This window comes from Rhizopus delemar, genomic scaffold (genome assembly GCF_000149305.1).
Source record: "Rhizopus delemar RA 99-880 supercont3.3 genomic scaffold, whole genome shotgun sequence".
Lineage (NCBI taxonomy): Eukaryota > Fungi > Mucoromycota > Mucoromycetes > Mucorales > Rhizopodaceae > Rhizopus > Rhizopus delemar.
In genome coordinates, this window is record NW_027137829.1 from 3,282,320 (window position 1) to 3,306,234 (window position 23,915).

General features: G+C 35.5%; 8 protein-coding genes across 8 annotated transcripts; 1 reads left to right on the plus strand and 7 right to left on the minus strand.

The window, feature by feature from the left end:
- Positions 1-113: 113 nt before the first annotated feature.
- RO3G_05462 (uncharacterized protein) lies at positions 114-2,409 on the minus strand (the record flags this gene model as incomplete). Its single annotated transcript, XM_067660052.1, has 6 exons — positions 114-135; positions 191-887; positions 941-1,323; positions 1,374-1,497; positions 1,546-1,958; positions 2,018-2,409. The coding sequence occupies 6 exons, from the start codon at positions 2,407-2,409 to the stop codon at positions 114-116; spliced, it is 2,031 nt and encodes a 676-aa protein (XP_067516153.1).
- Positions 2,410-5,304: 2,895 nt separating this feature from the next.
- On the minus strand, positions 5,305-6,096 carry RO3G_05463 (uncharacterized protein; the record flags this gene model as incomplete). Its single annotated transcript, XM_067660053.1, has 4 exons — positions 5,305-5,501; positions 5,552-5,671; positions 5,731-5,776; positions 5,833-6,096. The coding sequence occupies 4 exons, from the start codon at positions 6,094-6,096 to the stop codon at positions 5,305-5,307; spliced, it is 627 nt and encodes a 208-aa protein (XP_067516154.1).
- Positions 6,097-9,126: 3,030 nt separating this feature from the next.
- RO3G_05464 (uncharacterized protein) lies at positions 9,127-10,399 on the minus strand (the record flags this gene model as incomplete). Its single annotated transcript, XM_067660054.1, has 8 exons — positions 9,127-9,152; positions 9,254-9,349; positions 9,429-9,548; positions 9,607-9,652; positions 9,710-9,976; positions 10,055-10,145; positions 10,206-10,237; positions 10,298-10,399. The coding sequence occupies 8 exons, from the start codon at positions 10,397-10,399 to the stop codon at positions 9,127-9,129; spliced, it is 780 nt and encodes a 259-aa protein (XP_067516155.1).
- A 1,542-nt stretch (positions 10,400-11,941) lies between these two features.
- RO3G_05465 (uncharacterized protein) lies at positions 11,942-12,505 on the minus strand (the record flags this gene model as incomplete). The annotated part of the gene is made up of 4 exons (XM_067660055.1): positions 11,942-12,100; positions 12,164-12,254; positions 12,312-12,343; positions 12,404-12,505. 4 exons carry the CDS (start codon positions 12,503-12,505, stop codon positions 11,942-11,944), a joined length of 384 nt encoding a protein of 127 aa, XP_067516156.1.
- Positions 12,506-14,647: 2,142 nt separating this feature from the next.
- On the minus strand, positions 14,648-16,052 carry RO3G_05466 (enolase; the record flags this gene model as incomplete). Its single annotated transcript, XM_067660056.1, has 3 exons — positions 14,648-15,087; positions 15,134-15,823; positions 15,872-16,052. 3 exons carry the CDS (start codon positions 16,050-16,052, stop codon positions 14,648-14,650), a joined length of 1,311 nt encoding a protein of 436 aa, XP_067516157.1.
- Positions 16,053-17,219: 1,167 nt separating this feature from the next.
- Positions 17,220-18,294, plus strand: RO3G_05467 (uncharacterized protein; the record flags this gene model as incomplete). Its single annotated transcript, XM_067660057.1, has 5 exons — positions 17,220-17,230; positions 17,296-17,456; positions 17,643-17,847; positions 17,898-17,975; positions 18,231-18,294. The coding sequence occupies 5 exons, from the start codon at positions 17,220-17,222 to the stop codon at positions 18,292-18,294; spliced, it is 519 nt and encodes a 172-aa protein (XP_067516158.1).
- A 951-nt stretch (positions 18,295-19,245) lies between these two features.
- On the minus strand, positions 19,246-20,001 carry RO3G_05468 (uncharacterized protein; the record flags this gene model as incomplete). Its single annotated transcript, XM_067660058.1, has 1 exon — positions 19,246-20,001. The coding sequence occupies one exon, from the start codon at positions 19,999-20,001 to the stop codon at positions 19,246-19,248; it is 756 nt and encodes a 251-aa protein (XP_067516159.1).
- Positions 20,002-21,815: 1,814 nt separating this feature from the next.
- RO3G_05469 (uncharacterized protein) lies at positions 21,816-23,148 on the minus strand (the record flags this gene model as incomplete). The annotated part of the gene is made up of 2 exons (XM_067660059.1): positions 21,816-23,011; positions 23,061-23,148. The coding sequence occupies 2 exons, from the start codon at positions 23,146-23,148 to the stop codon at positions 21,816-21,818; spliced, it is 1,284 nt and encodes a 427-aa protein (XP_067516160.1).
- Positions 23,149-23,915: the final 767 nt, after the last annotated feature.

Sequence of the window (23,915 nt, forward strand, 5' to 3'; positions counted from 1 at the left end):
GCATGGATTTTTTTTTTTTTTTTTTTTACTATTCAGATAGTCACACAGAAAGTTTCAAAGAACTGTATTTATTAGTATTATTAAGATAGATTGAATGGTATAAATTTAATTTTTTAAGCCTTTTGTTTAGCATTCCTATTATAAAAGGATATTAGTATATAAGTATTCAAAGCCACTGGAAATAATTTACATGGCATCCAGTTCCTTTTTGTATGCTTTTGTGATCTCAGGACGTTTTATCTTTTGAGCAGCAGTCAACATACCCGAATCCGTTGTCCATTCCTCATGACACAGATGAACATCATTGATGAGTTCTGCTCCCTTCAATTCCCCTTCTTTGGCTTGTGCCAAAAGAGCTTGTAAAATAGTTTTCTTGATTGTCTCATGCTCACAAAGCTTTACCCAATCCGTCTCACTCACATTCTTCTCAGTAGCCAAGCGACGAATGATAGGCTCAGAGACAACGGCCAGGGCAACCGGTTTGGGGAAAAGGGGGTCAGCATAAATACAGATATTGGTGACATACAAACAACTCTTGTAAATCGATTCTAATTTTTCAAGTGCAATATATTCACCATTGCTCAATTTGACCAAATTCTTTTTACGATCAATGATACTCAACGTGCCATTCTCATTCCATTCAGCAATATCACCCGTCTGAAGCCAATTGTTTTCCGTAAATGTTTCTTGCGTCAAGTCATCTCGTTTCCAATATCCCTTGGTGATGGCCGGACCACGTACCCAGACCTCACCTTGAGGCTTTGGGTTGGTAGAAAAGTAGTTGGCTTCAGGAACATCAACCAGTTTGATTTCACAGCAGGGTACAGGTGAGCCTACATGACCATATCCAAATTGTTCTGGAATCATAATACAACACATACCACAACCTATACAAGTTAACACCTGCCCTTTCTCTTTATTATTTTCATCAGACACTTACTTTCCGTCATACCAAATCCACCCAAGATGGGACACACAGTCACCGACAAAAATTTTTGTGTCTCGATAGACATTGGGGCGCCTCCTGAGAGAGCAAAGCGAAGTCTGCCACCGACCTGGTCCTTGATCTTGTTAAAGACAACTTTGTCAATAAACCTTGTAGGTAAATGACGTTCGAGAAGCCAAGCTTTGGTAGCATAGGCTTTGTGGAACATCTTTTGCGCCTTGGGTGAAGCAGAGGCCAATTTGGCAAGGACACCCTTACGAATCGATTCCCATACGGCAGGTACACCGGTCATCAGGGTAGGTCTAAATTCCTTGATGTCTCCCTTACAGTTACGAACAGAGCTATCGGTCAGTGTACGCACCGAACCATAACCGAGCCTATGATTGACGTTAAAATCGTGTGTGTATAACCATGTCAATTTATTTACGTGGCGCCCCAAAATATACAAAGATTTTCTACTACAAACTCTAATACGTGAGCTAAAGGAAGATAGGCCATCATTGAATCATGATCAGTAACCAAATGACCAAGAATTGTATTTACACCAGCAACTAGGATAACGCTTTAAGAGATGCCTTTCTTTTTTCAATACAACTTACTGGCAGCAATAATATTTTTATGAGACAACATCACTCCCTTTGGGTTTCCTGTACTTCCAGATGTGTACATAATGCAACACAGATCTTCTGGTTCTGGTTGTCTTGGTTCCTTTGGGTGTTCTCTTCCTAGTTTTGCCACCTCATCCAATGAGATAACCTTTTGAGAGACTGATTTTTGCACCTTCTCGAGCACATCCCATTTGATTTCACCACTGTAAATGATGTATTTTAAACTAGGGCATTTATTGGCCACCTTGGAAACCGTGGTGAGTAGTTCGCCCACAGTATAGACAGCCTCTACTTCAGTCTCGTTCATTGAGTGAAGTAAACCAGCTTCACCCAATGTATCATAGGCGGTAACGATGGTCATATTTTGAGTGAAACAACCATGAGCTGTCAATAGCCAATACATACTATTTAAAAGAAACTGAATGAGAACTTCTTGGATTGATTTTAAGAATGATGGACTTACTTTGTAGGAGAAAAGACTTCAATTTTTGATTTTTCCCTTAGTCCCAACTGCACCAAACCAGCACCCACATCATGTGTTAATCTGGAGGCCTCTCGGTAGGTTAAATAAAAGTAAGGTGACAATTGAAAATATTTCCAAGTCTTCTTTTCCTTGACCTCTTCTCCATTTATAAATTTGGATACCTCTTTTTCTTCCTCAACCACCTTATCAACCTTTCGAAATCCAAATCCTTTTCGATCAGGAAACCTCTTGGCGCTATTGACCAATACATCATAGAGTGTATGGATATGAGGTGCTGGAACACGAACGAGAGCATCTGGAGAAAAAATAGATCTTCGTGTACGGCCTCCTTGTGGTTGTTCAGGACCTACTTCAACTGTGTAATTTTTCATAAAGAAAAAAGAAAGAAAAAAAAAAAGAATCCGCAATTTTTTTATTGTTTTTTTTCTGTATTACACCCACTTTCTCTTTTTCTCTCTCTCCGCGCAATTCCCATTTATGGTTCAATACTAAGAGAAGATCCCCTTTTATTCACATGAAAGTTTTTGTTTATTCTTTTTTTTTCTAAACAAACTCAGCTAGTTGCTCAGTTTTTAGTTTTTCCAATTCTGGAGATGTCGTCCGTGCTTAAATGTTATACATTTTAACTAAGCCAGAAAGCAAAATTAAAAGAGAATGGTCTCAAGACAAAAAGAACTTATGTATCTTTGTTAGAATAATAGAATGTGCTCATATATAATCAACCCTTGCCCATTGAAATACACAATAAATGACACATCAATCAGCCCTTGGGTTAATAATGAAAATAGAGATATCTCTTTTGTGTAATGATCAATGCTTCTTCTTCACATGCTATTCTGTTTAGTAGATGAAAGAACGTGTAGTATATGTACCAGTAAAGCATGCTTAACCAATTAAATATGTTTTATTGTTGACAATGCTTACAAACTGTCATGTTTCAATTGCAGTCAACATGACTGAAATTCCCATATTATCGGCAGTCTAACGTAGCTTGAACACAGTATACTTTGCTTATCCTAAAAAAGCGCGCGTTATCTTTTCCCCTTACAAATCTGATCATATCATTTGGAGAACGGGAGGATAAGATGGGAGAGAGAAGGGAGTTAAAGGAAATTTTTAATTTGAAAATGATCTCGAAGGTCAAAAAAAAAAAAAAAAAAAAAAAAAAAAAAAAAAAAAGATCACTTGGGATTTAGCTATCAATAGTAATGAAACTAAAGATACTGAGCTTACTGCCAACTTCTCCCTGCTTTCAACATAGGCTGATTCCTCCTTGGCTTTTGTATCACTAAGCAAAAAGATCAGAATGAACGAGTTATTTGCTTTCTGTGACCTTTATATACACGCATACACACAGACATACGCACAAATAGACTTCTTTTGTTGATTTGTATTGAATTGTATCATGAATCTGCTCCAAGGCAGCCTAAGCTCTCTAAAAGCTTTGAGATCATAATGCTCCAGCGTCTCGTATCCGATGGCTTCGTTTGGGACTAAATGCAATGGTTGATTATCAAGCCATATACTCAGTTCGAGTGAAGTGTCTGATAGATGAAATGTGTTGTCTGAGGAGTTTATCTCTGTGATATGAAACTATGCGAGTTATACTAGATATAGAAAGATATGCTATTTGTGAAATAATCATCTTTTTTTGTAAGACTATTATGAAAACATCATAAATCAATGAGACAAAAATGTATAAATAAATAATAAAGAATCTATAAAGTGTGGCAAAACATCGTACACTCATTTTTTTTAATTTGTACTAGTGCTTTTCTCAATCTGTAGGACGAAAGGTTAGACTTGAAAGTATGGATGAATAAATCATGATCAAGTTTAATGAGTCGATTAAATATTTTTTCTAATGATTTGCGCCTCCATTGTGCCACGCTAAAAAATCATTCATTTGTGTCGCCTTGTACTAAATGTGATTGAACCCTTTAAATTGCGTGCTTATTGTTCGTTTCCTATTTGCAGCAGATCATTAAAGGTTTAAGGTTGACATATCACTTTCCAAGTCATGATTATTAAATAGTCAGCCTATTGTTTCCATTTTAAGCATTATTTGATGTAAATAGGACAAGTTCACATTGATCGGTTGCTTATTTTTCTAATCATTTGTGCTATATACAGCAGGGATTTATTGAACACCAAATTAAACTATTTGATTCATAGAAACTCCTGATGTGAACTACATAAATGTCAAGCCTTATGTATTGCTCTTATAACTTTTGCTAGCGAACATGATGTCAATTCAATTAATATCGCCTTTCTTTTATTGAATACTACGCTTACATTCTTCTGTGAACAAAGAGGTACAAAGAGCATTCTGAAACCTTTCTCCTCCCCCCCCTAAATTACATAACTTACACAGTGCAACTGTTTCTTTGTGTCAAACCGCGACTTACATAAAGTCCACAGTCTGCAAGAGGTAAATTATGTTCAAGTTTGTTCAAGAATCCTAGGATATCTTCTTTAATATTCATCGTACGATGGATTTTACTGTTGGTGCAATATTCTTGGCTACCTCCATAATGTTTTAAATAGATTTCTTTGCAAATGTCTATTCAAATGATCCAATTAATATAAGTTAACTCTATTTCAATGTCCGCATTAATCAGGTTGTGTTGTCGATAATCAAATTACATTAATGTTAGCTCAAGTCAAACTTTTTTAATCAGTTCTTTAGAAATAACAACAGCATCAATTAGCAAAAGTTATTATTTTCGTTTAGATGGGCTTCAACACTAAAAATAACTCCCGTATTGCTACAACTTATAAACCAGAAGTAGAATGACATTCAGTACTTAAAATAATGGAACAAGGTTTACATGTCTAGTGGGCCCAAATTATGCAAATTGTTTAAAATAGCAGCTACTCTTTAACTTGCAAACCAACAATTCATATCTATGTAGTATTAAAAGCAATACTCGTCAATTACACAAATAAAATTTACTGCTTTCTCTTCAGCACTTGAGGACAACAGTCTGAGAATAATTGGTAACCCAAGCATGATTAATCAGTTTTTGTAAATTGCTTGCCAAACATACTTTTCTTTTTTTTTTTTTAAGCGGATCACTTTTTTATCAGACTTTGAAGACACCATGAAAATGACTATGTTTTTCAAAAATGAGAGGAGATATTCTTATCAACTGTTTATTCGCATATTGAGCTGTATCGATGGTTTTTTCTTTGCATTCTTATTTTTATTACTCATTGCATAATTATAAATTTCTTAAAACATTAGGATAAAATGCTTTTGTATATTATAATTTTTGTACTGAAATACGGTTTACATAAAGATGTATGTCTGTATGGATTAAGCAATGCTTGAGTTCATTCAAAAACTTCGAAATGTCCTCTTCACTGTTTATTCCCATGAGTGGCTTTATCCCCGAGATTGTGCCTTTCGCTAGCTCAACAAAGTCCCAAGCAAACTTCTTTGTAGTAGCTGTATTGGAATCTAATATAAAGCTCAGTATGCTTTTACCAGCTATTTTTCTGTAACCTTACTCAAGTTGCAATGCCGAGTATCTTGCTCAGTAACTTTGATCAAGTTGGTTTCCAAAAGTAGCTTTTCCAGTTGATAAGTAATGTGAAGATCCTGTCCTTTGGAAGTGCATACAGAATCGACTATAAAAAAATGAGTATAATGCTCACTCAGTCTAAGGAATAGATGTATATGGACATACGTGCTTTTATGAATTTATTGTAGGCTGAGGAATCATCCTCTGATAGCTACAACAAACATGAAGATTATTAGAAACATCAAAGTAAATAAATTACAAACTTACTCTAAAGTCTGGTTCCATTAATTGAATCATCCCTCCAGGCTTTGTCAAACGTATGATCTCTTTCAGGGCTATAGGCCATTCTTCTTTACGAAGAGCAGCTGTAAAAAGTCTCATTTGAACAAAATCAAATGTATTATCCTCATAAGGAAGACCTTGGATTACATTTCCAAAATTGAAAGTAAACTGATCTATCTTTAGGTTCTTATTGGTTACATCTACGATATCACAACCATGATATGTACAGTTGGGATAGTCTTGAGTCATGTCCTGCGAAGTTCAAGTAGAAAGTAAGGCATGTGCAGACTTTCTGATGTCAAGTAAACAAACTGTCTATAAAACCTTACCATGATCCATGCTCCTGGTCCACAGCCAACATCCAGCACAGAGATACCTTTTTCAAAATCTAAATTTCTTTGGACGCTGCGCGAAAGATTCCTTTTGCAATAAAAGTCTGTTAGGAAGATTGCAATGTAAGCTGGTACCAAAAGTTATATTACCCTTCAAATAGCTCCTTAAGAGCGAAATGTTGCTAGTTACATAAAGCATAAGTCATCATATTTGTTTTGCCATACAATGTAACAATCATTTACCCCTGTCAATCTCTGTTGCTCTTCCTCGTCTTTTGGTAGCCAATAAGTGCACGTTTCCTCGTTATGGAATTCTCTCTCTCTATTGATCGTAGTGTAATCCATGACTAAGGTTGTATCAACTGTTGTTGCTGTTGTTGCTTCTTGAGTAGTGACCATCCTTTTATTATCTTGCTTTAAACCTGTATTATCTATGCAGATCATTCGCTTAACAATAAACATCTGTGGCAAGGGCATACAGTTTCCCATTTTTTTTTAGCTTTGTATAAAAGCCAACAACAAACCTTTTCCCTTTGTATAAAAGATATAAATATCAAAAGATGAAAGAAAAGTTCTCAAATGCTGAATATCATCTGTTTTGTGCAAGTGTTATGAATGAGATTGAAGTATATTGTGATACAAATTTACAATTTGTTCTTGCTTCCTTTTACTTGTACCTTCATACTACAATACACAATTTATAGCTCGTGATTTTTTTAATGCTTTTAGCTCCTCGAACTTAGTGATGACATCATATAATAATGACAATGTCATAAATGCAAATCTAGAGAAAATATTCTGCAGCTTCTAAAAATCGTCCCAAGTTACATTTTTAGCACTCTAGACAAATGCCTCAGCGTTATTATTACAATTCTAAAGCAAAAGGCATGAAGGCCAATCTAGTCTCTATTCACTTGCTGAATTACACTTTAAATGGCCTCACACAAAATATAGGCTTCTGCTTAGAAAACGGAATTTACGTTTGAATGTTCGTACAACTCGCATAGTTTCATATCACAGAGACAAACTCCTCAGACAACACATTTCATCTATCAGACACTTCACTCGAACTGAGTATATGGCTTGATAATCAACCATTGCATTTAGTCCCAAACGAAGCCATCGGATACGAGACGCTGGAGCATTATGATCTCAAAGCTTTTAGAGAGCTTAGGCTGCCTTGGAGCAGATTCATGATACAATTCAATACAAATCAACAAAAGAAGTCTATTTGTGCGTATGTCTGTGTGTATGCGTGTATATAAAGGTCACAGAAAGCAAATAACTCGTTCATTCTGATCTTTTTGCTTAGTGATACAAAAGCCAAGGAGGAATCAGCCTATGTTGAAAGCAGGGAGAAGTTGGCAGTAAGCTCAGTATCTTTAGTTTCATTACTATTGATAGCTAAATCCCAAGTGATCTTTTTTTTTTTTTTTTTTTTTTTTTTTTTTTTTTTTTGACCTTCGAGATCATTATCAAATTGAAAGCACGTTTTTTTGGAAAGTCTGTCCACTGTCAAATGTCATTTTATGAATGATATTCTCAGTATGCAGCAAACATGACCAGTTGGAATGTCCATCATCATTCACTGAATACCTGAGCCTGCTCTTAGAGAAATATTTAGTGAATCGAACTGATATGGTACGACTATTAAACCCAGATACCACTGTAAGGACACATCAGTGTTGAGTTAGTGTAGCCTGCTTGATAGAAACTTCAGTAGCTCAAAGAAAGCTTCTTCAGAAGCACTTGGTACTCTAACAGTGGTATTTTAATAATATTCGTACTATTAATTTTCGTGCAATTTGTTGTCATCGTATAGGAAGGATAAACTAAGCTTTTGATTGACAGAATTTTGCCTATTAGATCCAGTTTCTTATGGTTTCTGCTGCTGGTCATTGAGGTGTATTGAATAAAGTTTATTGATAAATCTTTTATAGAAATTACTGTCTTTAAGTCGTCAAAACAAATGCTACAAAATTTGTAGAACCACTGTAGAAAATGACACTATCTTTAGTTGATTGGTAGAAATAATCAAGCAATCGTAGTTCCAATGTATAAATGAGCACTTTGTACCCAAAAACCTGTTTTTCCTTTAATTAGCTTAGTGTAAGCCTATTAAAGGCGTTTATGCAACTATATAGTGTATTTCTAGATAAATATGCCTCCAATCAAAACAATTAGTTAACAAGTGCACCAAATTTAATACAACTACTTCCATTGTTGGGCGCCTTAACTATATCAATGGGACAAACACCTAATAAAAACACAAGATAGATGGCTAATTATTAAAAAAATACACACCATTTATTCATAATTGCTATTTTGGCACATATCAAGGAAATGATGTCAACTACGCTTAATAATCCATAGAAAAAGACTACACTTAAGTTCTGTAACCATTCATCAGAGTGACATTGAGAAATCACCAATATCTTATACAAACTTAATAATTTTTTTTCAACATATGCTTTTTCAATCCATTTGCTTAAAAGTGTAAAAATAAAGGTATCACTTAGTTCCTTTTTAAGAAAAATGAAGAGTGTAAGCCAACGAGCTAAGAGCGTATTAGAAGGACAATTCAACTGTATCAAATAGTTTTGGCTCTAAGGCCAAGGAGCTTGAGCAACGTCAGAACCGAAATAATCTGGATTTCGTGCTATGCGGCCAGTTTGAAAGAGAAAGTAGAAAAATAAAGAATGCAGAAAAGTTTTCTCTTGTATATTACAAAGTTGATACCAGACCGATAGAAAAAGCCTGGTGCAAGTACAAAGTACAAAGTCTTTGAAAGGAGTATTCTGGTGCATTCATTAGCTTATCTGTTATGTAAAAATTATTGAGCACTATTTGTTTTACTTTTATTAACGAACATTGATACAAATCCAAATGATTTTTATTGTTATCTTTGTTATTAAACATGTGTATTTATTAACAATAAAGATAAATATTAAGGTAAACAACTTTTAAATGACTCTATAATTTTTGTGCTAAAATATAGTCTGCATGAATATAACAGTCTGTGTTAGACAGGCAGTATCTAAGTTCATTGATGTAATTCAAAATGTCTTCTTTACTGCTTAGCCCTAAAGTTGAGCGTGCAAAAGGCATGGCGCTTTTTGCACTTTCAACAAGATCCCATACAAACTTCTTTGCAGTAACTGTGTTGGAACCTATCACAAGTATATGAATTCAACAATCTGTAAGCAATTTTTCATCAAATATCACTCATAGCAATTTTATAAAGCTTACTCATGTTGCAACCTCGTTTATCATGTTCGACAATCTTGACCATGTTTGTTTCCAAAAAGAATCCTTCCAATTGAGAAGCAATTAAAAAGTCTTGTCCTCTTGAGTGAGCTACAGAATGAACTATAGAAAAACTTTATATTTACTAGACTAAATAGCAAACATAATACAAAGTACATACAAGATTTTATAAGCCTATGGTAGGCTGAAGAACTATCTTTTGGCAACTATAAATTGCAAAATAATGATTAGATATATTGAAATAAGCATAACATTAAACTCACTTCAAGATCTGGCTCCATTACTTGAATCATCCCTCCTGGCTTGACAACACGAATGATTTCTTTTATAGCAAGTGGCCATTCTTCTTTGCGGAGTGCAAGAATGAAAAATCGCATTTGAACAAAATCAAACGTGTTATCTTCATAGGGAAGTCCTACTAGTACGTTTCCATAACTGTAGGTAAACTGATCCACCTTTAGAATTTTGTTTGTAGTATCTACGATATCACAACCATGATATGTACAGTTAGGGTAATCATTGATCATATCCTATACATAATATAGAAAAGTAAGATGCTTGTCGTCTTCAACACTTATCAAATGAGCATAGTGCCCATAATACCTTACCATAATCCATACACCTGACCCACAGCCTACATCAAGCACAGAGATTCCTTCCTTAAAATTAAGGACTTCGTGAGCCTTGCGAGATATATTTCTTTGTAACAAAAGTAAAAGCAATGTTAGAAAAGAAAGGATGACATCCAGATTCTATTACCCTTCAAATAATTCTTTAAATGCAAAATGTTGCTATTAAAGTAAAATATGAGTGATAAAGTAACACTAAAATGTATTATATAGCTTGCTTACTCCTGTTAGTCTTTGCTGCTCATCTTCATCTTTTGGCAGCCAATAAGTGGATGTTTCCTCATTGTGAAACTCTCTATTTATATTGATCGTAGTGTGGTTCATATCTAAGGTTGTATCGACTGCTGTTGTTGTTGCTTGGCTTGTGAATATCCTTTCGCTATGTTGCTCCGATTCAGTGCTATCCATATTGGTTATTTGTTTAGCATTAAATATCTGTGGCAATACAATGCAGTTGCCCATTTTTTTTTTTTTGGATTAATATTAACCTAACAACAAACCTTCTTGCTTGTGAGAGATATATAAACACAAAAAGATTAAAAAAGTTCTCAAATTCTGAATATACACTTGTACAATCCTTATTAATCCTTTGTCAATGAAATTGAAGTACAGGTGATACGAATCTAAATTTGCTCTCATTTCTTTTGGTGATACACACTTGTGCTACTATACAGCTAACTCATACTTTACAATGTGAAGGCTATTATGCTGCTTGTTATAGTCATAGTGCTTGTAAGGAAAATATGATAAAATCATGGAGATAGACTTAGCAAGAGTAATTTATGAATTATCCAACCCTTCGCGTTTAATCATTATATCTTTATTCATAAAGTTCTTAACCCGAAGAGGCTTTAGTTAGTATGAACTGTAGGCCATCAACAGAAAAGTCTGTAATTAGATGCTATAAATTTAAATAGCTTAGTTTTTTTAGATCTTGACAAAGTCAATAATCTTTTGCACGCCTCTATATCTTGTGAAAATGACTCAAAGCCAAAGCGTTCTATCAAAGTATATACAAATTGACTTAAAATACACTGCCCATTCACCATGCAATACCGATATATATAATGCAGAACCATATCTTAGCAGGCTAGAAGGTATTTATTCTGTGTTTTGTAATGAATATTGCACCAAACTAAGTGATATCATGGTTTTTTATTGAGCGACTATGTATCTCTTTGTTAATGTGGCACACAAAGCACATTAAATAAATTACACATGCACTATATTATAACTTTTGCGCCGAAACACAGCTTGCATAAACATAACAATCTGTATGAGACAAGCAATGTTCAAGCTCATCTAGAAATCTGGAAATTTCCTCTTTGGTATTTAATCCTAAATTTGGACCTATGAAACGCAAAAGGCTTTTTGCAATTTCAACAAAATCCCATATGAATTTTTTTGCAGTAGCTGTATTGGAACCTAGCATGGGTATGTAAGCTTACGATTGTGTTATTATTAAGTGTACTCTATAATCCTACTCATGTTGCAATGTCGAATATCATGCTGAATAATTTTTACCATGTTTGTCTCAGTAAGTAATTTTTCTAATTGATAAGCAATGTACGAATCTTGCCCTTTAGTATGGGCTACAGACCGAACTACCAAACATTTTACTAATTCAAACATTGGAATTCTATAACAAAACATACCTGCTTTTATAAATTTGTAGTAAGCCGAAGAATTATTATCTGGTAACTTTAGGTTATGCTATAGTAAGTACATGCATCATATTAAGCAAGTATTTAAACCTACTTGCATCCCTGGCTCTGTTAACTGGATTATTTCTCCTGGCTTCACAACGCGTATTGCTTCTTTCAAAGCTATCGGCCATTCTTCCTTACGGAGAGCAAGTGCGAAAAATCACATATGGACAAAGTCAAACGTGTTATCTTCATAGGGAAGCCCCGTTGCTACATTTCCGTGGCTATAAGTAAACTGATCCACCTTTAGGATCTTGTTGGTAGCATCTGCAATGTCACAACCATGATATGTACAGTTGGGGTAGTCATTGACCATATCCTATAACATATATAAAATGATACATTAAGTAATTTTAGAATAATGGTAATATTCTGTATTTACCATGATCCATACACCTGACCCACAGCCTACATCAAGCACAGATATACCTTTTTCAAAATCAAGGGTTTGCCGTACACTGCTAGATATATTTCTATGAAGAAGGATTGTTGAAAAAGATGTAACAGAAATGACAGCGAAATGCTCTTACCCTTCAAATAATTCTTTAAATGCAAAATGTTGCTATTAAAGTAAAATATGAGTGATAAAGTAACACTAAAATGTATTATATAGCTTGCTTACTCCTGTTAGTCTTTGCTGCTCATCTTCATCTTTTGGCAGCCAATAAGTGGATGTTTCCTCATTGTGAAACTCTCTATTTATATTGATCGTAGTGTGGTTCATATCTAAGGTTGTATCGACTGCTGTTGTTGTTGCTTGGCTTGTGAATATCCTTTCGCTATGTTGCTCCGATTCAGTGCTATCCATATTGGTTATTTGTTTAGCATTAAATATCTGTGGCAATACAATGCAGTTGCCCATTTTTTTTTTTTTTTTGGATTAATATTAACCTAACAACAAACCTTCTTGCTTGTGAGAGATATATAAACACAAAAAGATTAAAAAAGTTCTCAAATTCTGAACATGTATCTTGTACAAGAGTAATCATTGAGATTAAAGTATAGTGTAGTACAAAACTACACCATGTTCTTGCTTCTATCACCTTGTACTCCTCTTGCAATACAGCTGGGCAGCTTGTTGTTTATATTGTACGCCTCATTATAGCCTTTTTTATTTTATTTTTTATTTATTTTTTTTTTTTTTTTACTAAACGGGTAATATTAGTAAAGGTCAACAGAATCATAGAGGTGAATTCAATAGTATGCCCAATATAGTTCTTTCAAGGACCACATTTTTTGTTTAATTCAATTATACAAACAGCGATCAACAACTCAGAGTCCTCTCAATTAATATTGTTACCTTGCCTAATTGTCTTGAAAGTTAATGGTTGATATATCATCCAATGTATATGCGTGATCAAACGGATCATATCAAAACTGAAATGTCTTGCTAGACCTCGGTTAGCATATAAGTTCAATGGATATATTATATACTTGAAATAATCAATATTAGTTGTGCTTTAAAATAGCTCATGTACGATGAACAACCAGTGAAAGCAATTTATAATTAGCCACAGTAGTTAATGAGCTGTCTTGTGTATTCCCTTGTTCTACCCTCATATTTCATGCACACAAGTTTGATTGTTGAGAAAATTTAGTAGTGATACCAGCGTGACAAATAGCCTAGCCTTCTGCATCAGAAGCCACATCAACTCTTCTTTTTGCACCCTTGTCGACACAGAAGCAAACTTAAATATGGTTGCCGACACGGATTCAAAATATACTACTGGCTTTTCCAATGAATTTGCGTTACAGTCGAAGCTAGATTCAAGAGTCAGACGTCTATCCATTAGTGACGCTGAATGTTTAATCCCCTTTTTGAAATTCATCCACTGTCATTAAAATTATAACGCAGAATAAAAGTTTCCGCTGGCCTCTCGGCTGGCTAGCTGGAGAGCTTCCATGATAGTGCCACTGTCCGTCTCACCGTCTGTCTAAACAACCTGTTTCCACTGTTTACGAATTCATCTCAAGCCCCAGTGTTCCACGTTCTCAACAAACTTCCAAAAAAAGCTCGCACAAGCGGATTCATGCCAGCATTTCTGATCCCATAACTAACCTATATTCGGTCGCTTGTTCTCTGATGTTGATGTTATCCAACATTATGAACCTCTTCCTTCCAATAAAGATTCACTTGAGCTACTCATTTGTCAATTGAAGCGATAAAACAACTACCCATTCACTCATTTACACTGCCTTTCCTTTTTTCTTCTTTACATGATCTTAATGGAGTCTTTCAGCGTTTTGTACCTGTGAAATTAAACTGGTCTGGGTGATAAAGGTGTAACGACGTCCTGTGTTCATTTAAGACTGTAGGTCAACAAAGCTTTGCTTTGATGCAACAGCGAGATGACCATGTTTATAAAATCAGATATAACTCAACTCACTGTGGATTCATCATACATATCATACAAACGCTTTTATTTCTTCATACAACTTGCCCAGACTGAAATAAACTCGAATAAAAAGATTGTATTAGTTTAAAGCGAACAGATATTTCAATATAAAAAAGCTTTGCAAATCCAACCAGCATCGATTTTGACAAAAAGTCACTTTATTTTGGCTATTTAGAATAATAATGATAATAATAGCATTAAGCATACTAAGAGTATGCTTACTGTGATCCTTGTTCCATTATCCTTCTTTTAGAACCTTAAAAACATGTTTATTTATACATGAATTCTTTGAAAAAGAAAGAGACCAATTCTGTTTGAGATTTCAATGCTTGATAAAATAGCATTATTATTATTTTTTTTTGAAAAGCTTTATTTTTCTTTCTTGGGATGATTGATGTTTATAACAAAAGTAGTCAAATCACTTTTTTTGTTTCATGTTGCAACATGACTGAAAATAAATATTAAAAAGCTTATAATTCATGGGCTTTACGGAAGTTTTCGCCCGCATAGATGGCACTTGATCCCAATTCTTCTTCAATACGAAGCAACTGATTAAGTTTAGCTAATCTTTCACTTCTGCAAGGAGCACCTGTCTTGATCTGTCCTGTACGAAGACCAACGACGAGGTCAGCGATAGTCGTGTCTTCGGTTTCACCAGAACGGTGAGAGACCATGACACCCCAACCGGCAGCTTGAGAGTCGAGAGCAGCTTGAATGGATTCGGTAACTGTACCGATTTGATTCACTTTGAGTAAAAGAGCGTTACAGGCCTTCTTTTCGATAGCCGTGGCAATACGTAAAGGATTAGTGACCGTCAAGTCGTCACCGACCAATTGGAATTCTGAGGTCTCTAAAAGATGAGCCCAGTTTTCCCAGTCGTCTTGATCAAAGGCATCTTCAATAGAAGCGACTAGATGGATATGAGTAAGGTGATTTCTATCAAACGAAATACTTACTTGGGTATTTTTCAGCAAATGATTTGTAGAGTTCAGCAAGCTGTTGGCCCGTAATACGTTCCTCAGGTTTAGAATTGGGATTCTTAAAGTCCAAATCATATTTTCCATCAACATAAAATTCACTAGCAGCACAATCCATTGCGATCTTGACCTTGCCAGTATATCCAGCCTTTTCGATAGCTGTCACCAACAACTCAAGACCCTCACTGTTGTCCTGAATATTAGGAGCAAATCCACCTTCATCACCTACATTGGTAGCATCTTGACCATATTTATCCTTGATCACACCCTTCAAGGTATGATAGACCTCAGTACCAATTTTCATTGCCTCAGAGAAGGAGGCTGCTCCGGTAGGCATAATCATAAATTCTTGCATAGCCAACTTGTTACCCGCGTGAGAACCACCGTTGATGACATTAAAGGAAGGAACTGGCAAGACAAATGGTTTCTTGGAACCGGCCAAGTCGGCAAAATGTACATAGAGCGGCACTTCTTTTTCCGCCGCACCTGCTTTGGCCACAGCCAGGGAAACACCCAGGATGGCATTCGCACCCAACTTGCTCTTGTTGGTCGTGCCGTCAAGGTTGATCAGGAAGGTGTCAATCGCCTTTTGATCCGTGACCAGAAGACCCGAGTCAACAAGGGCAGGGCCAATTGTTTGATTTACATTTTCAATGGCTTGAAGCACACCTAAAGGAGAATGGGTCAAACGTCTGTGCCCGATCCTGTCTTTCTTACCTTTTCCACAATAGTCTGCCTTGATCTTATCACGAAGTTCAAGTGCTTCATGAATACCAGTGGAAGCACCAGATGGAACGTCGGCACGGAAAGCACCTTTTGCAGTCATGATTTCAACTTCTACAGTCGGATTACCGCGAGAATCAAAGATTTGTCGAGCGTGCACTTTGGTGACAGACATGTTGGAGAAAGATAAAAAGTAGGGAAGAAAAAGAAGAGAGGAAAAGAACTTTAAATAGTCTAAAGTGCGCGTAAGGTGATGTTCTTTTTTTCACATGACGTAAAGTGTATTCATGGCGTGTTTATCCGATTCATTTCAAGGAACTCTTGTGGTCAATCCGAAAGGGCGAGTTGATCGGAAGTTTAAAGTGTGAAAGGAACACATGAATTCAACGAGTGATGGTTGCCAAAGAGTGTCGATTGAAGAAGGTGCAATATTACATGGCGAATTGGAACAAAGGCCATAAAGACACTTTATTTCTGGGTTGTTCAACTTATGTTTTACTATTTTTAATTCTGTGCATTTAAATCGAATGTTTTTGATTCTACAGACACTAAAATCGTTTCATTTCTTATCTGAACATCTCTACAGCCATATCATAATAACAAAGCTCTGTTAATTGGTATATTAAAGTGCATTGGATAATAAATATTAATCGAGAACCATCAAAATTAGATGTCTTTGTATTTATCAAAGTCTGCAGAAAGTCCTCAAGCTTTACAAAGATCAAACAAGACCATATCTAAATGAGTGAATATCAATGCTATCTCATTTTGGTATTAGCCAGGAACACATCTTTCAATGTAAATTCAATAGCTTAAGCACAACTAAAATCTGCATAAAAATCCATCTTGTGAAAGCAAACAGCTTTTTTTTTGTCTATTTTCTACACCTTCCGATGAACGGGTGAACCCGTGCAGGACCCTCCTTTCGTTACACAAATGTTATTCTCCATACTTAATGAAAAAACACGTCTTTTTTTTTTTATATATCAACATGATTAGACATCATTCACAATAGAATTCATAGACATAACAAGTCAATTTGCTCATGAGCCATCTTGATGTTTCCATAAAAGTAAAAAAAAAAATGCTGAAAAAAAAACACACACACACATTGGCTAAAGGTATATGATATCCAAGCTCATCTACTGCACAGGATCTTTGCTTTCTTTTTCTCATTTTTACTTGATCTACTCCAGTTGATTATGAGACTGATCATCATGATTTCAAAGTACGCGTTTGCTCTTTTTAATGACTGCTTTTTTTCTTTTCTTCAGGTTTTAATCTCTTTTTTTTTTTTATTTTTTTATTGCTTGTTCAGAATCCCAAAAAAAAGGAAGAGAAAATGTTTAAAAAGTAATTGATTGAATCCAACAATAAAAATAAAAACTTAAAGCCTTTACTTTTTTTTTTCTTTGCAGATTTAATTTCTCTGAAAATATTGCTGGTCAATCGCAATTGAAGTCTTCTGTCCAAAGAAACATTCGCGCAAAACTCGGTGACGAGTATCCGGGACTGGAGACTATTTTGGATGACTTGATTCCAAAGAAACAACCTATTATTCAAATCAAAGGGTACACACGTAATTAGTAGACAATGGCATTCTCTAACAACTCTGTAGTCATGAACACATCTCGTTTCTTTCTGTCAATGGAGAAATTCTCTTTTTTCAACACTTTGATGGTCCTTTTTTCCCAACACTTGCCTTGTTACATAAATGTAAATAGGAGTGATAGGTGAAGTGAAGATAATAACGTTTCTTTTATAGATCCAAACATCCTTCCAAAGTTACAAGTAGACCGTGGAGCCATTAAATTTGTATTATCAGGAGCCAATATTATGTGTCCTGGATTGACATCAAAGGGTGCACGTATGGATGAGAATTTACCAGCTGGTGCAGTGGTTGCCATTATGGCAGAAGGAAAAGAAAATGCTCTTGCTATCGGACAACTCAAGATGAGCACAGAGGACATGTAAGTTGACAAGAGTTGTGTTAAATAGTCTATTCATCATCTACAAATAGTAAAAAAGTAAACAAGGGAATCGGTGTTGACAACATTCATTATTTGACTGATCCTCTTTGGAAAGAAATTATTCACATGTAAAGATATTTTATATTAAAATCGATCCATACTCTCTTTTTTTAAAAAAACACAGTTTTATATTTCTTATTGTTCATGTTGTATAGTCAAGAAGAGGGAAGGGGCGATATTTGAATGCAGTGTTTAAGTGTATTGAGATGTTTTTCTGAGAAGGGGAGTTTGGGGTTTCTGGAATGTTGTATGTTTTCTTTATTGAATAGATGGAGTAAAGTAGATGAGAGTATAAGGAACTCATAGTATGTGTCTTGTCATAGCCATCCTTGGAGAGAAACACATATCAACCTTGAGTCAGCAAAGGAATTGAATGAGCAATTGTAAAAAGATAAGAGACGAAGGGGTATACGACTAACGACAACTAGGAAAAAAAAAAAAAAAAAAAAAAAAAAAAAAAAAAAAAAAAAAAAAAAAAAAAAGGATGTGAAAGTAGCAAAGGGAAAAGCAGAAAAGAGAAGCTAGAAAAGCACTTGCAAATAATTTCAAAGCAAGGAAATGTATAGCTTGACTTTAAAAAAAAAGCCAATTTCTGGAGACAACTGATGATAAAATACAATTGAGTGATCTCATCAAGTAGAGAGACATTGACTAAAAAGAGTGAATTAGTACAAAACGATTCAAAAATCAATAGCAAACATAACGACACGCATAAAGAACAAATGACTATCAAAACAAATCCGTTTCGAAAGGAGGCAGATCATCGTTGGCCATAAACAAAGAGACAACCTGATTTGGATGTCAATTCCTTGGACTTTACCAATCTGTTATAAGGTCCGTTAAGGAAGAATAAGCCGCAAGCAGGAGTGGATAAGGATCAAGGCAGTGATAAGTAACTGGTTTATACAAAGCAGATGCCAAGGACGCTGTCAATATGCCTTTTTAAGAAATAGAACGGATACCTCTTCTTTGATAGGCCTTTGACAATGTATGGATGATGGTTGGTTGATCAATCATGAATCGATCGTTAGTCATCACAGTAAAAATGGGTGGTAAAAGTAAATCTGTTTAGGAAGGAATCGTAAAACACAATTGATTTAAGCACAGTTTGGAGGTGTGATGAGAACAAGATGTATAAAAAAAAGAATGTAAACTACAAATGATCAACATGTACACAAAAAAGAGTGTGGATGACATCAGATAAAAAAGAATCCTTTTATTTAAAAAAAGTCTTATATTTTTTTGCTATAAACAAGGTATAATATGTAATGCATATCTATGTACAAGATGATTTGAAGGGGGTGAAACAAGAAAGGAGTATGTGCTGTACATAAAAAATTATTTGGGTAATAAGGGTTCTCTTTGGTCATCTTGAGATGATTTAAAAAGTAGTGAGAGTATCAGGCTCCAAAGGCTGATTATATAAATAACAAGACGATTCAATAGACTGTCTGGTTGACAGTAACGTTTGATGGTTTTGATGAACCAACTCGAAGAAGAGATGCTGCCTTGTTCTGAGAGATGAGTGACAGCAGAACCATAGTTGGACAAGGATGAGTACTCGCTGTTTTCGAGAATAGTGCCTTTCAATGACGGTTGAGATCTTGCGGTCACATAAGAATTTGAGCTGAAAAAAGTAGAAGATCGATGAACGTCTGGATCGATTGTGAATGTGGTATCATACAAGTTCATCAAGTCATAAGAAGATAGTTCATTATCATCGTCGTCATTGTTTGTGTTGGTATAAAAAGAACGTCTTCGGTTGTCATCATCATCTATACTGCTGACAATACTACTACTGTCACTACTACTACTCAACAACTGTTCATTATCACTGCCCTCATCAGTTTCGATCATGGCCGTATTATAAAATTCTTCTGTGAACCCATTGAATGCACTGCGGTCAAAAAGAGCCATGTCTTGTAATGATGATTGATATGAATGCGATTGCTGCTGCGGAGGTGATGGTAGTGGATGTGATGAGACACGAAATAGATGAGTAGTTGAACCGAGTACATCAGAGGGATAGTCATCATGATTAGCATCATATTTTTTATCGCTGCTTGAAAGTGAAGAAGAAGACAGTGAGCGCATCAAAGGCAGATCCTGATTTGTGGCCAGGTTAGGATAGCTTTGTACATTCCATTCTTCTTCGTAGCTATCAAAATAAAACGTGTCCTGATGATGCTGCGGTGGTTGCTGTGGCATGAGTTCATGTGTAAATAAAAAGTCTTCGCCACATAAAAGTACAGAGGGTTTGATTGGATGAATACCGAGTAATGTTTGCTGTGATTTACTATAAATGGTATGTAAATGCCAACATTCGCGAAATGAATAAGGAGTAGATCGTTGCTTTGTATAGATTTGATTATTAAACTTGTCTACTGTTGCATAATAAACGCGATTGGCTATTTCAAACGTATTGAGATGTTGACCAATAAAATAGAAATCATCTTCATCCTCCGAATGAATTGAATCCATTTGGATTTGTTCTTGGTTAAAAGCAGATAACATTGAAAGTAAAGAAACTAAATTAAGGGAGTAAAGAAATTGAGATGAATGCCTGTAAAAAGATATATTAAATATTTTTTACCAAACTTATTTCAAGGGGAAAAAAATTAAAATAAAATAAAAAGAAAGAAAGGTGAGATAAAGAACAAATAGAGAAATAAATATTTAAATAATAAAAACATGACTCTTATTGTTTATTTAACCTGAAAAAAAAAAAGAAAAAGAAAAAAAAAAAAAACTAACCCGACGACGGTTTATTAAAGTCAATTAGGATACAGAATAATGATTTGATTCTATTCTTATTCATTGTATTTCTATCTATTTCTTTCAAATAATATTGATTATTCTGGTTGTTTATTATACCCATTCTCTTTTCTATAATATTAATCAATAAAATATAATAATCCTATTCCTCCCAACCTTAATTACATATTTGTTACTAACGTTACTATTCAATCGGACATTTAAATTCAACATGGCATATAAAGTAGCACACATCACATAAAAGGGGATCTTTTTGTTATTCTCCATCTTTGTTGGTAACAAGTCGACATTTGTGTTTACAAGCAAACCTAGAAAATAAAGAAGAAACGAATAAATAAACTTGCATTATTATTAAATTAAACAGTGAAAAAAGTCATGTGATTTAATTTCAAGTTTAGGTGTAACTGTAACCTAAAGTTAGGTTGTACCAACCCAAAAAAATAAAAAGGGGCAAAAAAAAAAAAAAAAGAAAGGGAAAGAGGGGCAGATGGGTCGGTTATTGTTTACAGTTGAGTGGTTTAATAAAAGAATAAACTGGTTTAGAGAGGAATGATGGTTGAAATCATAACATACACTATTTTTATACAACATGTCCAATAGAAAAAATAAAAAGTGCGTCTTCTTTTGATTTATTGGTTCAATTCATCCAATTGAATATCCAATCAATGAATGTATTCATGTCCATTCTACATACAAAAAATATTAATCTCCATTCATTCCTCTTCCCATCTTTGTGTAAATCAAGGAATGAAATAGGACTAAGAAAGAATAAATTATACCTTTTTTTAATAGTAAACCAAACATGATTAGGTCTGCATAAATAAATAAAAGAGAGTAACACAAAATGAAGTGGAAAAAAAAATCGTATTGTATTTCTGATTTCTGCATTGTTTTTGTTACATTTGACTTACATGTTCGTTTTCCTTATTTAACCACATTATCCTCAAAAACATACAAGACCTCCTCCCCCCCCTTTTTTTTTCAATAGAAAACGAACATGTCATTTTTATAACAATCAACACAGCCTTGCTTTTCTCAAAATGTCAAACGATTAGAATGACACAAACTACTTAACAAAAAACCAAACAGCAGGTTTTTTTTATTCTTATTTACTGCGATTTATAGCATTCAATTTAAAGAGCAGCATTGAAAACATCACTCAAGTTCTTGTCTTGAACTGCCTTTTCAAAAGACTTGCGAAGGGCTTCAAGAGCTTCAACAGCCTTATTCTTGGCAAGGATATCATCCAACTTGAACAATTGAGAGTCAATTTGAGCAGGGGTAGCAGGTGCAGCATCAGCGGGCAAAGCATAGTTGTTATCCTTGACAATTGCCTTGATGGTCTTCTTTTCCTTCTTGATCGCACGCTTGACCATTTCCTTATCTTTCTTGGCCGATTCAGCAGCAGCCTTAGCATCAGCTTCAGCCTTTTCCTTGGCAAGTCTTTCTTCTTCAGCCTTCTTGGCGGCTTCTTCAGCAGCAGCCTTTTCAGCGGCAGCCTTTGCATCCTTCTTTGCGTTTCTTCTCTTCTTTTCTTCGGCCTTGAAGATAGCAATACGAGGATCTACGCTGAGACAGGTATCGACCAACTTACGAAGACGGGCATTGTCTTCCTTCTTGAGCTGAGCACGTTGAGCACGGTTCTTCTTTTCTTGATAACGCTTATCATCACGGTTATCTGAGCCTTCAGCACCTTCCTTATCCAACCACTCGAATGTTCTCCAGGAATCAAAGTTGTAAAAGAAGTCATAGAATCCTTCAACTTCTTCCTTGCTGGACTTTTCATCTCCCAAGCCAGGCACGGGTTGCTTGTTGGAGAAACGGGCCTCACGTTCAAAGACAGGACGCCAGAGTTCGTAAAAGTCACCTTGGCTCTTGGCTGTTGGCACGTCCTCTTCGACGTGAGCCATGCCAAAGTCAACTGAGTCATACTGACGACGTGTTACGGGGTTCATCAAGGTATCGTAGGCCTTGGCGATACACTTGAAGAAGGCATCGTCGTTCTTGTCGGCCTTCTTGTCAGGGTGGTGCAAGAGGACCATGCGACGGTGAGCCTTCTTGATTTGCTCTTCGGTTGCCTTGTAACGGAGGCGGGTCAAGCCAAGTACGGCATAGTTATCTTGGTTCTTCCACTGGGTAGGGTCTTGGTTGACACTGTCAACATCGACCTCTTCATATTCGAATTCAACCGTCTCTTCTTCAACCACTTGGTTGGCCTTCTCTTCGGCTTCGTGGCGTTCGTCTTCAGAAAACGTACGGTTTTGAGTCTTTCTGCGGGCGTGTGCGAGAAAGTGACGGCCGACAGGTTCAAGAAGACGTTCTTGAGTAGCTAGAAAAAGGGATGAGTAAGATGCAAATGAGCGCATGCACTGATTTACCACTTAAAGCAGCATGAGAAACAGAAGCTTGATCGGCCTTGTAAGAAGCAGGAGGAGGAGGAAGTAAGAAATCGAGAGTCAAGGACATTGTGTTGGGCAGAAAAAAAAAAAGTAGCAGCAGCAAGGGTGACGAAAAGTTTTAATGAAGTGATGATAAGCCACAGTGGACTTGAGCGGTCATTGAATGTTTGGAGCGATCAAAAGTAGTGGGTGTACTTGTTAAAGTGACTTTATACGTACCATGAAATCAAGGATGCCGTTTACACTTTCAGTGCGGTAAAATCATTTACAAATGTGGATTGTACTCTTTTATTTTTAATTGTTTCTTTATAAAACATCATGTTAAATGTGTATGTACTTTAGGGTGTTTTTAAGGAACCACACTCAGTTTTTGGTATAATCACTAACGACAAATAACATGTGAGACGACTCAAGATGTCCATATTGTATAATCTACATCTTTTCTTGTGTAAAGAATGCTATCATAAAGCTATAATCACATACAAATTGAATCATTTCATCTGTTCATAAAATGTTTGGTGACATATCGACGATCAATTTCCTTTTGTATCTCACTTTACATTGAATACTGAAATAGCATTAAAAAAAAGGTTCTGCTGCGGTGGTATGCATATGAAACACAAACAAATGCTATACTGAACATAGCAAGATGTAACTTTAATCTCTATTGGTGTATGGGTGGCATAGACCTTGCAGAGATTAAAAAATGACCAAATCACTTGCGATTTTGTGAAAAGTTGATCATCAAACGACAGCCACAAGCTTTGAAGTGGCAGGTCAGATCTGTCAAAGGGGCCGAGCATGTCAACAAGCCACTAACGTCATTCGACAACA